Raw genomic sequence first — 15,435 nt, 5'->3', positions numbered from 1 at the left:
ATTTTTCTATATTTTTCCGATTTTCTTTGTATTGCACAGGACAGGCAAACATAATCCACGTGCTTCAGCCGCCTATTCCTTTTTATTGGCATAAATGATCTCGCTTTATGTTTACTTTTTATATGAATATCTTTATAAAATACATTCATTCATTTTATTTAATATTATTCCATTACTCGACACAGTGTCAAATCAAACATTGTACTTTTTTATTGCACCGAACCTCACGTGGTAACGTTTCTTAGCAGAATATGGGATTAAACATGGAAAACACATGACAATCTTACAAAATATGAAGCCTTGCTGAACGATCGAGTCTCTTGTTTCTTAAGCTGTAGGTGTATGCTATCTCTATCTCTGTTCTTTTATTTGCTTAGAAAGGGTTAGTGCAGAATCTCGGCACCTCAGCCGTGATTGCTTCTGCTCTTTGACTGGAAAAGTAAAACTACATCAGGTCAGTTATTCCCAAAGACTGGATCAGGACCCAACAGTTGTTTTTTTTTATATAAATACATTTTATTTCAGATTTACTCTCTTATCTTAGACATTTTCCTACTCAAAATAATACAAGGTGTTGCAGAAATAGTAGTAAAAATGGTCAGAAACATCATATTATGCACATGTCAAAATCCTTATTAAGTGTGTACAAGTTTGGGAGTCGGCACCAGTTGTTCTTAACCGTAGAACACTATCGCTCAAATTCAAAACACCATCACTTTTTACCCGAGATAATAAATACACCCAATAAAAAGTACTTGTCATCAAAATATATCAAAACATGACAATACATGACAAATTTGAGTAGTGTTCTTTTATTTTAAACTGTGTCATGTCTAATAAAATGAAAGAAAGGCATCATGAGGGGACCATATAAAAATGCTCCAAAATTACTGGAAAATTAGGAATTTGGGAACAAAAAAAAAAAAAAAAATAATAATAATAATGAAGATAAAAACCATATAAATGTATTTGCACGGGTGAAAAACACCCAGCAATGGTGTTCTAGGGTTAATGGTTTCTGACACGTGGACCTTTGTTGTGTTTTACAGCAATTACAACTTTGAAGTGGTCATTATGCATGTCCCCCCTCTTACCAGGTGACTAAACCCAGTCTCTCGCTCAAGTTTTCTCCAGACAGACTTTGACTCGTGTATAATACAGTGCTCTCACTGTTTAGTTAATTAATTGCCGTGCAGATTGATTCAAGCAACAATGTTATCAGCCTGATTAAAGCTCCACAATCAGTTTATCTACTCAACCATTTGCATTTCAAAAAAAATACGAGCCCAAAAACAAAACAGTGAGCAGTTTGCTGCGGGGGAGACAGACGTTTTCCATTTGGTGTCCTACACTCAAAGGCCATTGGTCGTTGTGACTGCTCATTTGCATATACTGGGCCTTATAGTCCACAGCTAAGTCAAAGCTTGACACATACGTTTGTTTCTTACCACTCCACAAGTGTTTGGACCATTTATGATTCTCTTAACTTTGTAGTCCCTCAAGATGGGAGTTGTCAAGTTTGCAGCAGCCGGAGTGTGCATCGTGCTGTCTTTATTTTTACACACAGTCCGGTGTACGACGACGAAATATTTCACCTATGAAGAAGACGCACCTGGCACGGAGATTGGCAACTTGTCCCGGGATTTGAAGATCGATCCAGCCGATGACCCGCACACGTCGTTCCGCTTCATGCAAGAAAACAACTCCTCTGTGATTCAAATGAGGGAGCTTGACGGACTTCTGAGTGTTGCAGAAACAATTGATCGAGAGCGGCTGTGCAGCAGCTCCCCGCGGTGTCACATCGCCTTCGACATCGTGGCCTTCTCCAGAGAGAAGTTTCAACTCATCCACGTGGAGATCGAGGTGAGAGACATCAACGATCACTCTCCGCGTTTCCCACGCAACGAGACACATCTGGAGATCATAGAAAATGTTCTGGTGGACTCGAGATTTCCACTCCAGATCGCTCTGGACCAGGACGTGGGTGAAAACTACATCCAGAGCTACAACATTTCCTCCTCCAGTCATTTTGCCATTGAAGTGCGCGACAGAGATGATGGAGTGAAGTTTGCTGAACTGGTTCTGGTGAGAGAACTCGACAGGGAGGTGGAGGACTCCTACACGATCCAAGTCACTGCATCTGATGGAGGAGAGCCTGCAAAGTCCGGGTCTATGTCTGTGCACATCAAAGTGTTGGACTTCAATGACAATAGCCCGACATTTGAGCACAGCTCTCTGAAAGTCGAGTTGAATGAAGACTCTCCGGTTGGTCACCGAGTTCTCAAAGTGCACGCCTTTGACCCCGACGACGGCGTCAACGGTGAGGTGACGTACGCGTTTGCGGACCGCTCGTCACCAGAAGCGGCACGCGTTTTCCACGTTGACCCATATACCGGCGACGTGACCTTGAAGACGCAGGTCGATTATGAGATGAGGAAGTCATACGAGCTGAGCATCAAAGCCTCAGATTTAGGCGCCAACTCTGTGCCGTCCATCTGCAAAGTGGTCATAGACGTCGTGGACGTGAACGACAACGCGCCGGAAATCAGCATCAAACCGATGACCTCCAGCAGTGACGGAGTCGCCTACATCACCGAAGCTGCAGCTGCGGAGAGTTTCGTGGCTCTGATCAGCACCTCGGACAGCGACTCTGGCTCCAACGGGTACGTGCGCCCCAGCCTGCTCGGGCACGAGCATTTCACTCTGCAGCAGGCGTATGGCGATACTTTCATGATCATCACCACCACAACTTTAGACAGAGAGAAGATCCCAGAGTATAACCTGACCGTGGTTGCAGAAGACCTCGGAAGTCCACCTTTTAAAACTGTTAGACACTACACCATTCGTGTTATAGACGAGAACGACAACCCCCCACTCTTCAGTAAGTCATTCTATGAAGTTTCTGTGCTTGAAAATAATATCCCAGGTTCATATGTCACCACTGTTGTTGCCCGTGATGCTGATGAGGGGAAAAATGCCAAAGTCTCCTACAAACTCATTGACTCAGAGGTGGAAGGAGGATCCCCAGTGTCCACTTATGTTTCTATAGATTCACTTTCGGGATCATTGTTCACTTTAAGGTCTTTTGATTATGAAACCCTTCAGCAGATTGAGTTTGTAATCCAAGCAGAAGACAACAGCACGCCCTCTCTTTCAAGCACATCAACAATCAGGATCAGAGTTGTGGATCAGAATGACAACTATCCATATTTCACATTCCCCATCCTCGTGAATGACTCTGCTGATATCCCTCTGCCTTTCAATGCTCCTGCTGGCTTCCTCGCCCTCCGTGTGTCAGCTGAAGACGGTGATGAGGGAGTAAATGGCCACCTCTCCTACCAAATTGTACAAGGTGACCCAAAGCTTTTTACAATGAACAAAGACACTGGGGAAATTGCTTTAAAACAATGGCTGATGGCTGAAATTGGAGATGTGCTGGAAATTAAAATCAGTGTCAGTGACAATGGCAGGTCCCCACTTTCCAGCAGTGCCACTCTCCGATTCGTTGTCTCAGACACAGAACCCACTGAAGACCAGGTCGTTATTGTGCTGCGGTCAGGTGATGAAGACGGCTCCGGCCTCGATGCCTCACTAATTACCATTATCATGCTCAGTGGGGGTTGTGCCCTGTTGCTGATTGCAATAGTGGTTGTTATTGTCACATGCAAACTGAGCCGGAGGGGAAGAAGCCGCAGCGCCAAGAGAGAAGTGTGTCGCAGCGTGTTTGACAGCAGGCCCATGCCAATGCTCGGCTCCACAGAAGCAAACATATACACAGGTCAAAGAGGCTTCTTCCATGAAGGGGCCTCCTCATCTCTGGATGGTGACTCCTGCCTGTATGAGGAGAAGAGTGGGGACTCAGAGACAAAGGTGAGTGAACTGCTGCGGTATTCTTTCATCTTTTATTTTCATATGCATATGATGTTCTCTTTCCCAAGTGGCACCTTGATCTTTGTGCCAGAAATGGAAACTAAGCTCTCTGCTGTCATTCTGTTTGTTCTCTTAGATGTTCCTGCCCTCCAAACATTTCCAACCAACGTCTGTGTGGCAAGGTGACAAATACTACTTGCAAATGAGGTAAGACAACCAGATATCTTTCCTCAGATAGGATAATAGTTCACAGTTAAATCTCATTTAACGGAGAGAGTACTTAACATGCATGCATGCAATTTGTTGCTCGTGTCAGTTTTGTGGAGCCAGGTTAGACATGACAAAGAGGCAGGGCTTGTGCTGTATGTACATAAATGAAATCAATAATCAAGCTGGTGGCATGTTCTGTAACTGTCGATTGTATTTGCAGTGGCATCGGCAACAATGACCAGCTGAGCGTGAAGGACAGCGGCAAAGGGGACAGCGACTTCAACGACAGCGACTCTGATATCAGTGGTGATGGACGACAGAAGAATTTCAGTACTTTCCAACCGGGGCTGAAAAGTGAGTTTTGATATACACTAACACACAACTGAAAATTTAATATCCACCGGAATGGCATAAATGATAAACGGTGGTAATGTAATATATGCATCAACAATTTCTCATCCTTATTTTAATCTATTTCACTCATATATCAGGTTCATCCAGCACTGCTAACAGCTTATCTGGGGATTGCCAAGGCACCTACTGTGCAATACCATCACAGTGCTTCAGAACCCCCAGAAACAACGCATACACAATTGGCTTCTCTGCGGTGCCGGTGTTCAACAATCAGCATGGATACGCACAATCTTGGAAGGACTCTGGTTATGGTACAAATGTGCCAAAGTCTAGGAGCAGCATGCACACCTTCTCCAGGACCGGGACGCTGCCATCCTACTTTCCTCAGCAACAGCCTGACGCTGTTTCTGAAGGTGACATAAAACACAAGCACAGCCCAAAGTTTGTCACCGTGGCTACTGCAACAGAGGTTGCTACTATCTTTTAAAAAAAACTGTATAATGATTAACATGTTCCTTGAAAATGTAAATATTTGTAAAGTAACTAGTTATATACACAGTGTATATTCATGTATATTTATACAGTATGTTTAATTGCTACTTTATGTGTATGTCAGCATAATGTGTCTTTTTCAATTAAAAGGTGATTGAAATCACGAAAATGGTAATTCATCCAACAGTTTTGCTCATGTGACTACGGCACGATCGGAGAAACACAGCATTTTTGAAGATGAAACATTATTCCCCTGCCATGAGAAATCCCAACACTGAATTTGTAAACATGCAGAACTCTTCCCTCAATTTGAGTCTACATGATCAAAAACGCGCGTCGCTGATGATGAGATGTAAAATCTCAAGCTGCTCCATTACCTGGAGACTGACTTTGAACACTCCTAGGTCGCTCCGTTGAGTTTCTTGCATGCAAATGAGAAAGAGCAGAGCTGATACTCACGTGGAAAATGATGTGTAAACTATTAAAATTTAGTATAAATCTTGATTTCTTACAAAGCCATGCTGGGTGTTTGCACCTGCTTGGGGTTTTATGCATAATTTAAATCACTTTACACAACACAATAAAACACATATTACATTGCCTGACTAATTTCTGGCTTTAATCTGTTGCCATTAGAGCTGAATATTCAGCTTCTGTATGTAAATCCGTTTATCTTATTTAATGGGACAAACTAAACAGAAGGTAAATATAGTAGTGCAATGTTTCATCTGAATACTCTTGACATTGAAAATGAACGTGCTTGCGTTGCTGTCATATTCACACTGGTCAGCATTATTAAGTGTAATTCAAACATGAATATGTAGGTTAAGTGCAAACTGTCTTTGGTCTCAAATGATTTATTGATGAGACGATGAGTGTTGAAACCATAACTGGCACAGACAACCATCAGCCTTAATGCCGGTTAGCAGTTCAACACCTTCTCTTATATGTTGCCGTGGCACAGAAACCATGCAGCATCTGTAATGTCCCAAAATAGATCGGCAACAGGATCGTATAATAGCAAATCCAGGACACAGATCTGCAACAAAACAGCAAGTCTGTTAATAAATAATGCAAAAAATAAAATCAATCAACTACATTTCTCATTCAAGGGACAGTGTCCATGGGGATGTACAGCCGTTTTCATCAACAACTTCAAATGTAGAGGCCTGATTTATTGCTGTGTTTCATCAACATTTCATAATTTAATTCTCACGCTGAGTAACTGAAAGTCAGACAGAAAAATATAAATGTTTAACAATATAAGAACCCTGCTTATTTTTTGTGTGTGCTCGTGTTCAAGTTTGTCACAGTGTTCTGTCCTCATTATTTTTAAGGTCACGTTAAATGATCCTGTGATGTGTGAAAGTAAATGAGACAAGATTAAAGGGCTGTTACACATTACATAATAGCCATCTAGGGGCCAGTCCTGAAGAGAAAATGAATACTTTTCAAATCTGCTGCCAAGGAAAAGCTATCTGTGGAAGCTGATGGCAGCATGAGCCATTGTTTTCTCCTTTTTTTTGTGTGTGTGTGTGTCTGTTTTCTGTTCATCTGCAAAGAAAGAGGACTATGAGCTGTTCTCATTTGCATAAGCATAAATACCTGCCTTTGTGTTTTTGATAGCTGTCATAAAAGAGGGAATAGAGTGTGATGTGATTCCTTTTGCATAACTATAAAGCACTTAATAGACTTTTCACACGTTATCATAACACTCTGAAAAAACTAATTCCATATTTGCACTGACCTGACCACACCACCGTTTTGACTTCACACATTTATTCTCCAAAGTCACTACTTTTAGTCAAAGTTATTGACTTTAATTTAGTCATAGAGTCCTCGGTGGACTCAATGCTGTGTAGTATAAAAGACAAGCAATAAAAAAAGAAGGTCATATTTGTGCCCCCAGTGATATGCACTGGCCTGACAGATAGCCGATTGTACACAGAAGCAAAATGCATTTATCTGTCAATACAATATCATTCCCTTTATCATGGCTTTATATGCTTCTTGTAGGTCAAATAGTTGTGCAATGACCTGGCAATTTGCGCCACAAGGTAAATTCGCCTGCACAGTTTAGTGTGTCTGTTAGAAAAGCCACTGCTGGCAGACATTGTGTTTATTCATATCCAAATGGACTCGGTATTAATGTCCTGCAGAAGCTCTCAGAGCACATTTGAAATCTCCCAAGGTAATAGAGAACGAACGTTTTTAGAGCAGGTTTTTCAGCTCATCAGTAGTCTGCTGACAAATGAGTCACAACTGCACATGGCATTTTCAGCCTCTGCACCTGCCGGTGTGAGGGTTATTTATGAAAAATGGCTGTATGACTGCATTGCTGTGATTATGCTTTATGGCATCGCGGAATCTGAACTTAAGGGGCACGATTGTCCATCATATCCAACTGCATATACAGATGAAACATCTTTGAATCAATATCATACGGTGCCTCAGGCTCATCACACAATGCAATGTTTGTACTTGTGTCTAATCTTCATTTTGTCTCAACTGCCATAACAATATATTAACATCTGGACAAGTTGAATTGTGGGACAGGTCACCAGTCTGCAGGCCACCAAAATCTTAAATTATATATTGTTCATTTCATGTACTTTACTTTAAAATATCTGGGTAACTAGTTGCCTTGAAAAGGATAGGTAAGTATACATCTTATATAACTAGGTTTACTCAGATCGTATCACGTTGTTGCAACTTCAGCATGTTTAATTAACTTAGATCACAAATATTTTATAGTTTTTGGAAGCTTCATTACAAAACTTGAACATTAAAACAGTTTCTATGTGTTTATTTTTTATTTGCACTTTGTAACTTTATGGCCCAACTGGTGGCCTCAGATCGTTTGGGAATCACTGTCGTACTGTATAAAACTCAGTTTTCCACATTTCCATATTAATGCCTTCATACATTTGGAAAGTTAAATACATAAAAGACAAGTAGGTAAAACTTTACAATGAGGCTCCCTTAGTACATTATTAAGCATTAATTAACTGTTTAATAATATATGCATTATTACTAGAAATATAATGAATAATAATAATAATAATAATGTATTACTTAGCATTAGTTAACATATTAGTAACAAACAATTAATTTAGGTCTTAATTAATCATTTACTAACACTGTGCTGTGTATGTCATCAGGTAGCCCTTAGCTAACCTATGTGATTGTAGCAGTATGTATTTTTGTTTACATTGGTTGCTATGGTTTCCGTAATTGAATCATTGAGCTGAGCCGGTACAAAAGTCGTAGTCCGCCCGACGGTTCTTCTTCTGTGCGCCCATTCGTCACCTGCGTCACTTCCGGGTCAGATGTCACGTTCCCGACAGGTATGTCCGCACGCTGCTTCACCTCGCTGCTCGTTTCGTTTGGTCATTAATGCTCAAGGCAAATGCGTTGTGTTGTTGGGCAACTGGTTGTGGTTCTGCTCCGTGCTCCCTGTGCGCGCTGCTGTGGTTGTTTTGGCGGTGGTAAATGTCGTCTCTCTCTGCGTCATGGTTGGTTCTGCTAGGTGGCTAATGCTAGTGTGGTCACAGGTAAATACTGGCGGCTGCCTGGAGCCCTTTTCTCCTTCCTCCTCTCGTGAGTGTCTGTAGCTGCTGTAAAGGTATGTAGGTATATTTTAGTGTACTTAGCCGATGCTAATGTTTTTCTTGATTAGGTGTTACTGTTAGCACCTCATTGGGCCGCCGCTGCTTTGTCTGGGTTTAACCTGGATGTTGATTATGTTCCTATTTTGTAAATTCAGGAGTTTGTTTTGTAAATTAGTTAATTGAGTTTTGTTTTGTTTTCTTGAACTATCTCTGTTGTTATGTTAGCGGTTACTGATATCTTGGTGTGACCTGCCCATTCTTACTGCGCTGAAATTAGCTTCTGATTCGCCAGCTTCCGGTTTAGTACTTAAGGGTAAATTTGGGGGGAAATTAAGTGCGACTGTTTGTACACTGATTGCATGTTTTTTTTGTGACACTTATCAACGTGAAATGTTTATTCATTTTAGGTAAGGTTATTAACTTTGCCTGACACCCACTATTGTATTTGTGAAAATGCTGAAGGGGAGGTTTCACCATTTTTGATCCAGATCAGAAAAACACTGTACATGGCCTTCTCAAATCTTGAATAGATAAGTCTACAGACCCTGAAGATTTATAAAAAACACAGTATTTGATTTGTGAAACCTTTATTCTATTTGTGTCCAACTCCTCCAGTCTGTGTCATCATATCGTAGTGTCCTTCGGCAAGACACTGAACCCGTTGCCTACTTGCCCCCCCCAATGGGTGTCTCATTGGGTGTATGAATATATTATATAGTCTTGCTAAAGTCATGCAAATTTGTGAAATTATCCATTTTTGAATTTTCACAAATAGAATAAAGGTTTCACAAATCAGAGACTGTGCTTTTATGAATCTTCAGGGTCTGTAGGATAATCTAGGCCCCATTTTAGAAGTCGAGGCATAGTGGTTTTTGGACCTGGTCTAATGTAGGTCTATATGCTGAAAAAACAGTGAAATGTGCCTTTAACATTCAGACATTAAGTTTATTTCCCCCTAAGTGCTGAATGGAAGCTGGTGAATCGGAAGCTAACTTAAGCGTCATCCCATTCTTCTAGTTTTGTTAGGCTCTGAGTTTTCTTTATTTTCTTTTTTGAGTGTGTGCAACCCCACTAATTTGTTGCTCTCCTCCCTGTTCAGTTGCTGTAGGCCGCTGGTGACCTGGTGGTGGCATCCTTCTTGTCTTGCTGTGTTCCCGAGTGTGGGTTTTCTTCACTGAGTGTCTGACGTGTGTGCCCGGTGATTTTGTTGTTTTCCTTTGGTGGATCCTCCCCTGCACTAGCCCTCATCCACTTTGGCCTCACCCCTGATGAGGATTTGTTTGTATAAATTAGTTTTATTGATATTTTAGAAACCAATGAGTACGTAATAAAAGGTGAATTTTAACTTGGAACCACGTCTCATGCCCTCTGAGTAACCACAAACCTGTGTGTCTTGTGCCTGAGAGTAATTCCCTGGGTGATATTCCCAGGCTGGCGCCGTCGTTAATATTAGTTCCCTACCTTCTCACCACATACTGTATTACTTAACATTAGTAACCTGACCTAACCCTTAATAGGTGCCTCATAAGCATTAATTAAGCATATTTAACCATTACTTAATACTTTTTGGACACTTATTGTAAAGTGTAAACATGTGTCCCTTGGGAAATGCATAACGGTGGTAAATTAGCATTACTTAAACACTGTAAGTGGGAATGTAGTAGAAGAAATCAAATATAAAGCATTTTACACATTTTATTTAATACACATTTTATTTAATACTAATTAAAACAAATATTTACAGATAACATCTCAACTTGCACAGAGGAGAACTTTGAGCTGTATACTGTAAGTGTGTGTGTATAAAAGACTTGGATGTGAATACAATGGCCAGATAATTAACTTGTGTATTAACTTAATTTCTTAAGTTGTTATGCTATTTGTTGTTTTTTTTAAGGGAACCGAGAGAGTTGTTACTGAAAACAAGGAATTCATAGAAAAAAAACACTATAATGTGTTAATATCACACTGTATTGTGTTAATATCCCAAGTGCTAATTATGGTTGGAGAAGAAAAGGAAAATCAAAATAATGCTCACCATTCCACAGCAGAGCATGTTGTGGTTATTTCTGTATGTTAAATGATTGCAAAAATAACGAGAGAAAAAAGTTTATTTTTTCTTCTTTGTAGAAAAATACCTTTAATAAACCATGTAGCACAAAAATGTATATTTGTGATGCTTCATTTGTATCTCAGCAGTCTGCTGTCAGGATTAACAATTTGAAGGTGTATTTCCGTGAAAATGTGGCTACGGATGATAGGTATTTGTGTTTCATCTGATTATACTTTTCTATTATTACTGGGTGTGGGTTCAGGCCAAGAGTCATGTGCTTGGACAAAGAGTAATTTAAGTTTGTTTCTGTAAAGAATGTTCTGCAAACTGTGAAGTAGCTGAAGTCGACCTTCAAAGACTCTGAGAGAAGGTATTGTCCTGATTAAAGAGTAGATACTGCACTGCACTGCAGCCTGTGTGGCAACACTATCACCAATGCTCTATTTTGGTTGTTGTACCACTAGGGGGAAACATCATGCTATGCAACCCCTGAAAATTACAATCTACCCAACCATCATTTACACACATGGGCCTCAGTTATTTATAAGATGTGATCGGAACAATACGATTCAACAAATTAAACGGCCTATTCAATTTGTTGCTGCTGGGATTAGTTCATTAGAGCGAGAACGTCTTTCTTGGATAAAGCGGGCAGGTGTATTTCATGAGCTCCTGCTACGTATTGCAAATCATCCGTTTTAATAGAGTTCTGCTCGGTGTCAAGGCAAAGGTTGTGCTGAACAATAACATCAAGCAATGTGGGAGTAAGTGTCCGTATTTTTTCACATTCCGCCTATTATTGCAATTGTACTCCTTCTTTGTATGGCTGTAGTGCGTTCCCTGACAGGTTCATGACAGTACTATTATCCCATTTATCTAATTTCATGATAAGCTATACAGGAGATTTAAATATCTTGTTAAGCACGGCACGCATTCAGATGTCGTGAACAGAAAGACTTTGGACAATCAGGTCGTTGAGTTCTGGTTGTCAACTGACGCGCATGGATGTTATTCAGGGACTCGAATCCCATTCTCCTCTCCTTTCCTGCATTGAACAAAAAGCTCAACCTACAAAATGTCCACAGAGAGATTTAATTGGACTTTTCTCTTTTCACTATACATCTATAAAAACACTCATGATCACTGATTCATACTTCCATTGAGCACATTTATAGTGTTGTACGACAAATGCTCAAATCACAATTGGGCTTGAGCAGGATGAGCTCTCATGCATCAGTATAAAAACAAACTTCACTGCATGCGTGAGTGAGCAGAGTACTCTGAATGTGACAGAAAAGGGAAAGAAAAAGCAATAATAAACTCAAGTGAACTTCCGTTATAGTGTCATCCATTCAGATCCCGCTGAAAAACACAATCTCATAAGTAAGTTTATCACTGAGTAAATGTGCACGCAGAGTCTCTCTACCCTATCCCCCCCACCTCTGTAACAGAGTGGTCAGTCTTCTGACTTGAGCAGTAATGGCAGTGACTGCAGTTCTCTATCTGCAGAGTGTGTCAGCTCACACACAGGGCTTTGGTCCTGAGCTGATGATGATAAATCTGTGCCAGTTGTTCACCAGTTGATTGTGGTTTACTGCTGAGCAGGGAGAGTGTCTCATTGTGTCAGTGTGGTCTGTCGCGGAGACATGCTGCCAAAGGAAACAGAGCCTTTATGCTACTCTCCAGTATAATGAATATAACATTCAGGATAGACAGAGTGGGGTAGAAGGAGAGAGGGAGCACGGAATAGCATCAATCCATCTAAATAACTTATGTAATTAGTTAAAACAGGTTGTTTTTTTCTCTCTCTTCCTCCAGTTCCCTGAAGTTATTATTCGTTCACAGTTAACCTTGAAGTAATTGGAAAGGTTTGGTTGATGTCTCCCTGTCTGTGTGGGACTCACAGTCTCCCTCCTCTTCCGTGTTGCTACAGTATTTATGCATTACATTCCTGTCACTTTGCAGTACAGCCTAATACTAATTGGGGATGAGATGTATGGGTTATTCACATCCCACTAGGTGGCACGCTGTTTTCCTTCCTTCCTTCCCAACATTAACATGACTGAGAATTGTCGAAACTAATAACACGGTGTTGCCAGGGTAATACTGCAGCACAAATTACACCTTCCTTGGTAAATGGTATAATTTCTAAAATAAATTTAAACTCTAGAGCTCTGTCCCCACTGCCGCTCCATGTATTCCTTGACATTTTAATTTGAGCCTTCATCCACAATTAGACATGCAACCGCATGGCTGCTGGCTTATTTTTATTTAGCGAGAATCAAACATTCTCTTTGGACTTGCCTTAATTTAAGAAGAAAGACTGAGCCGCTCATGGTGCAGAGGTTTTACCCTCACTTTATATTAAGTATTAATACGTTGGACAGTGTTTCTCTTAAAATAAATTTAGCTGTCATGGTTGTAACAGCTACCATATCAGCGACATGCTACAGGACACAATTATCACTGCTGCACTGCTGGTGTGGTTGTCAGTAGAAAGGCTGAATGAATTGTCAGTGGAGAAACTGATGAGTTCTGTACGTGAGAAACAATCTGCTCCAACGTGGTTTGAATGTGGGAGAAGAAAAACGTCCAAAGACAAAGGGAAGATGTCAGGGAATATCTCGGAATGTTTGCGTGGCAGGTGTTTTTTTTTTAACTCAATTTCAATTTCACATAGAGAAAAAAAAAAGAAATCATGTCTTTTGTAATTCTCTGATTGCCCTGTTCCTCTGTCGGCCATTTTGCCATGGATGCATATCTGTACAAAAAGTTTAATTTAAATTACTTTTTGAAGACAATGATAGATCCATTGCATACCAAATAACTTTTTTTTTTCTTCCTTTTTCCAGCCTGAGATGAAGTTCCACTGCAGAAAGTACAAGGACATTTCATGAGCTGTTCCACCACATGCCCTGCTGTTGTCATTGTCTCCATCTGAACATGTTGATTCAGTGGTGAAGCCACCTGGATTTAACACAAAAGACAAAAATATTGTCACTTTTAATGTAAAATATAGTACATGTAAAACTGTTTTTACTCAAGTTTTACTCAATTTTATTAATGCCCTGCAATTATATATATATATATATATTTATGTGTGTATATATATATATGTATATATATATATGTATATGTGTGTATATATATACAGTATATGTATATGTGTAACTATGTATATGTGTATATATGTATATATATATGTGTGTGTATATATATATATGTATATGTATAGGTAAAGGGATAGGAAAATACATTTAAAAATACATTTTAGCCACTGAGTAAAAGCCTTACCAAATACATTTGCAGTATATTATATATGTATGTACTGTATGTATATATATATATATATGTATATGTGTATATGTATGTGTGTGTATATAAATATATATATATATGTATATGTGTATATATATATGTATATGTGTATATATATATATATATATATATATATATGTGTGTATATATATATGTATATGTGTGTATATATATGTATATGTATATTTGTATATATGTATATGTGTATATGTATATATGTATATTATATACGCACACACGCGCATATGTATATTTATATATTGAAAGAAAAAGGAGCATTGTTTTCTTTGAGGTTGTCAAGAATCACAGAAGCTGTGGCAGGTTTTCCTCTTTTTTCGCCCTGGAAGATCACAGCCAGGGTCATGTTAGATGTGTTTACTTCCCTTGTCAAAGGATAAGTTGTGAATTTTAGCTCACAGGAAATGAAAGAAGTAGTGGCATGTCGAGCACATACACCAAAGTCACGTCACATTGACTGAGCATTTCCCGCCGTCTTGAGTGGCAGCAGATATTAGAAGATAAACTCCATTTTGATCTCACGTTCACTCATCACAACAAAAAAAACAACACGAGAGGAGCAACGGCACAAAACAAAACACGTCACGTTTCAAATATGGCCTCAGTCAGCTGGTATCAAACAGCATTCTAGAGACAACCACAATTGATTCTATTTAGTAATGGATGGCTAGGTTTCATAGTAACACGGTTATTAAGATATACATAAAAAGAACATGCAAAAAAATGCAAAACCGGAAACAAATTACCTCATTAACATTCTGTACCATGGAGGTGTGATTGATTCCATCATCAACCAAGTTATTTTCGTGGCCACCACAGGAACATCAAGCGTCATGACCTCCATTATTTCCCTTTTGAAATTGCATTCACTTTATTCGCCTCTGCAGTTCTCCAATACCCCGAATCATTTCTCTTGGGAGGTGGGGGTTTTTTCTAACCTGCTGCTTCTCTGCCGGTCCTAAGAGCAGCATAACCAGCAATTCTCTCACACTGTATGTGGGGGACACTTGAGGTAAGAGCAAGACGATGCATCTGGCTCAACCTTTGTGAGACTGCACCAGATTTAACGCAACGGAATTTAGAGGGAGGCCCCCCGAAAATATGTCACCGCACATGTTAAATTTGTCTCGATGATGTTTTGTCTCTTATGTGGAACAGATCACACTCATTCTTAAATCCAGTTTTGAAACAGGGCCAGATTTGAAAATGTGAATATTCCCCGGGGGCCAATGGTCCCTTTTTTTTTTTTTTAACGGTAAAAGTTACCTACAAATGCAAATTCACTTGTCACAAGTTTTAACTTGTTTTTAAATAGCAATGCAACCTAACATTATATGTATATCGGATATCATAATAACATAATAGTTTAGGTCACGGTTGGGTTGCAAACCCAGTGTAACAGAGCAAATTAAACCAGGCCAGAGTAAACCTGGGAAATAAACTGTCCTAGGCCAAACTATATAGGGGGGTATAATCCTCTTGTGTAAAGAGATTTTGATTGTATTTACA

At 39.7% G+C, this 15,435-nt stretch overlaps 1 protein-coding gene across 1 annotated transcript; it reads left to right on the top strand.

Annotated features, from left to right (window-relative positions):
• Positions 1-1,503: 1,503 nt before the first annotated feature.
• LOC310943079 (protocadherin 8) lies at positions 1,504-4,921 on the top strand (the record flags this gene model as incomplete). Its single annotated transcript, XM_083908584.1, has 4 exons — positions 1,504-3,870; positions 4,007-4,077; positions 4,301-4,434; positions 4,572-4,921. The coding sequence occupies 4 exons, from the start codon at positions 1,504-1,506 to the stop codon at positions 4,919-4,921; spliced, it is 2,922 nt and encodes a 973-aa protein (XP_083764710.1).
• Positions 4,922-15,435: the final 10,514 nt, after the last annotated feature.

Source organism: Microchirus variegatus, assembly GCF_963457635.1.
Source record: "Microchirus variegatus genome assembly, chromosome: 22".
NCBI lineage: Eukaryota > Metazoa > Chordata > Actinopteri > Pleuronectiformes > Soleidae > Microchirus > Microchirus variegatus.
Note: the sequence above shows the minus strand (reverse complement) of the source record. Positions and strands in the feature narration are given on the sequence as shown.